Raw genomic sequence first — 3,397 nt, 5'->3', positions numbered from 1 at the left:
GAAAAATTAATCGTAACGTTAAATATTACATGTCAATTGAATGATAAATACTGTTAGTTCGATGTTTCTGAAATAAGATACCGATCTGGAATTACGCGGCCTGTGTAGAAAGTGTTAATGGAAGGGACAAAGTTTTACTTGCCATGATTGTAATCAAACTGTATTTAAATAACATGGATCGTATAGAGAATGTATATTGAATGCGTACTCAAAGCAAAATCGGTTCGTGTAGAGAATGTATTTTAAATATGGTATTTTGTATTGGACGTAAGCATCATATCTGCCAACAGTTTCGCGAATGAAACTGTAACGACGCGAAAAAAATTACTATTTTACAATTACTCGTAGTAGTAAACCTGATTCGCGTTTACGAATAATTTAATATTTATGCCAAACGGATGCGCATAATTGAAACGTTTATGTTACGTCTATATTCGCGTCGGGAGTATTTCGTGAATTATTGTTAGATATCAGTATTCCTTTTTCACGTAACCGAAGTTAGAATAAGTTTATCGATTGTTTGCGTGCTATACGTACAAGTACGATTAATTAGTCGCATTTCTTCGCAGTTGTTAAATCGCTGTATCTCGAAAGACTGTTTTCTTTATTTAAGTGTATTTTTCTTTCCGTTTCTTTTCATTTGTATCGCAGTCCTAAGCGATAATTTAACAAAGTAGATACACGTCACGTTATAGTATCGTCTGTTAATTGTAGCGGTAATTGTATTATATTACGATGATAATACAGCAAATACGTTTGTTATATTCAAATAAAGATATTGTTCTGTGTATCATTGTGATCCTTTTACACAATCTTTTGTTTTAAACGTTTGTCAGTAGAACCGAACCAGCTGTATTTTAGATAAATGACAGCAGCTTTTTATTATTAACAGACAGTTTACTTTCGGAAATAAGTAACAATTATTTATTTTCAAGTGATTCACTATAAAGGGATTGGCAATTATAACGTAATTTGTACGTTATAATTTCAGTGTAATTGTTTCTTATACATCAAAATAAATATTGTATTTTCTATAAGATTATATTGAGTTACATGAATTAATTTGAATACAAAGGTATCTAGGTAGATTTAAACTAGGTATTTTCTTTTTGCAAAAATTGCTAATAATAACGAGCAGAATACTAAAATTTAATAAATGCTTAAACAAAATGATAATACGTTAACAAGAAGTTTAATTTTATCGAATAAAGCGATGAAAACAATAACTGCTCAATGTTTTCGTACCAGAAAGACATTAAGGTTATGTTTTGCATGAAGGTTGTAAATACAAGTTGAATCCATTTGTCGGAAAAATTGCAAATTGAAGAAAAATGAATAAATTACTCACGGCGTCGATAAAAGAAGTAAGTCAGAAAATACATGCCGGTGATGTGTGCCCTTCCGAGATTGCAAAAGCAGCTGTCAAATTAACAACAATTATTAAACCACTAAATGCTTATATTACTGTGACTGATGATACAGCAAAAGAACAAGCTAAGAAATCAGTCGCGAGACAGAAAAATAATGCACTATTGGGGAAGCTCGATGGAATCCCTGTTGCACTTAAAGATAATTATTGTACAAATGGTTACCTAACTAGTTGCGCATCCAAGATGCTTTCAAATTTTTTTCCTGTATACGATGCAACCGTGTATCAACGTTTAAAAGATTCTGGAGCAGTTTTAATTGGCAAAACTAACCTTGATGAATTTGCTATGGGTTCTGGGACTGTTAATTCATATTATGGTCCAACAAAGAACTTGTGGAATTCAGCTGTTACAGAAAAATATTATTCGTGTAATCATTGCCAAAAGGAACATACAAGAGAATCTTCTAATGAAAATTTATGGCATATAGCAGGTAGGCTTTATCAAACTTTTTTTGTTAAATGTTTTGCGAATAATGAGTTTTTTAGGTGGAAGTAGTGGCGGTTCTGCAGTGGCTGTTGCTACTGGAACCTGTTACGCCGCATTGGGTTCAGACACTGGTGGATCTACTAGAAATCCAGCATCATACTGTGGCCTTGTTGGATTAAAACCTACTTATGGATTAGTGTCACGCTATGGACTTATTCCGCTTGTAAATTCTATGGATGTTCCTGGTATTCTAACAAGATACATCGATGATGCAGCATTCGTTCTAAATGCTATAGCTGGTCCGGATGAAGCTGATTCTACCACTGTACGAACAGAATATGTGCCACTCAATTTACCAAACACAATAGATATTAGTAACCTTAGAATTGGGATACCAAAAGAGTATAAACTTAAAAATATAAGTCCAAATATTCAAGAATGTTGGGACAAAGTTTCTCAGTATTTGAGAGAAGCTGGTGCATCAGTTTCTACGGTATCAATGCCGCACACAAGTTATTCTATATCTTGTTATGCAGTCCTGAATCGTTGCGACGTTGCTAGTAATCTAGCTTGCTATGATGGTATGCAGTATGGTTATAGAGCGGACGAGTGGAGTTCCGTCGAAGAATCTTACACGAAAACTAGAACAGAAGGATTTGGCAATGTAGTTAAGGAGCGTATTTTAATTGGAAATTATTTCTTATTAAAAGAAAATTATGAAGAATATTATGTGAAAGCTATGAAGATGAGAAGACTAATATCCAATGATTTTGATGCAGTATGGAACAATAACATTGATCTTTTACTTACTCCTACCACTTTGTCAGAAGCACCAAATTCCAATGAATTTGTTACATTGGATAATCAAACACAGTGTTTACTTCAAGATTATTGTACACAATCTGCTAATATGGCAGGCATACCAGCAATCAATGTGCCGATTGAACTTTCCAAAAATGGGTTACCTTTATCTTTGCAACTTATGGCACCACCTTTCCACGAGGAAAGACTTCTTACGGTAGCAAAGTGGATTGAACAAAAAGTGAAGTTTCCAAGATTAGAACTAAAACATGTGCCCCTGCTTGAATAAAGCACTTTATACGAATGTTGTTTTATTTTATATTTATAAGACAGTATTTTATTATTGTGCTAATTTAGTCAACAAGTACTGTGATATAAAAACACCGATTAGCTGTATCAAATTAATAACATTGTTCAACAAATTAAAACTTTTTTTCTGTTCTGTAATATCCATTGGGTAATGCTGATAGAGTTTCCGCACATCACCCTGTGTTTCCGAAAAACATAAATTTTTGTAAACTCCCCCGAACAAAAATAAGGTCTGGGTTGAAATCGCAAAACACAGCTTTCATTCCGTTAAAAAATAATAAAATTTCTGTAATTTCATTTTCTGTCTCACTTCCTCTTTTGTTAATTTCTAAATCTGTTGGTAACGTTGCGAGAAAATTCGAAGGTGATTTTAGCGGGCTCCTCTCATGGATGGCGGTCAGTTGAGAAACTCACTGAATTAGTGTGATAGG

General features: G+C 33.5%; 1 protein-coding gene across 2 annotated transcripts; it reads left to right on the top strand.

Moving 5' to 3' along the window:
- Positions 1–1,190: 1,190 nt before the first annotated feature.
- On the top strand, positions 1,191–3,088 carry LOC122399587 (glutamyl-tRNA(Gln) amidotransferase subunit A, mitochondrial). Of its 2 annotated transcripts, none has more exons than XM_043400376.1 (2): positions 1,191–1,795; positions 1,908–3,088. In XM_043400376.1, the coding sequence occupies exons 1-2, from the start codon at positions 1,332–1,334 to the stop codon at positions 2,944–2,946; spliced, it is 1,503 nt and encodes a 500-aa protein (XP_043256311.1). In that variant the 5' UTR covers positions 1,191–1,331; the 3' UTR covers positions 2,947–3,088. The 2 variants fall into 2 exon arrangements, with proteins under 2 accessions (XP_043256311.1, XP_043256310.1); XM_043400375.1 differs by having other exon boundaries at positions 1,191–1,860; positions 1,916–3,088.
- The last annotated feature ends 309 nt before the right edge of the window (positions 3,089–3,397 follow it).

Source organism: Colletes gigas, unplaced genomic scaffold (genome assembly GCF_013123115.1).
Source record: "Colletes gigas isolate AHSC1104 unplaced genomic scaffold, ASM1312311v1 Colletes_gigas_Sc00014, whole genome shotgun sequence".
Taxonomy (NCBI): Eukaryota; Metazoa; Arthropoda; class Insecta; order Hymenoptera; family Colletidae; genus Colletes; species Colletes gigas.
The sequence above is the reverse complement of the archived record's forward strand: the minus strand, read 5'-3'. Positions and strand labels throughout refer to the sequence as shown.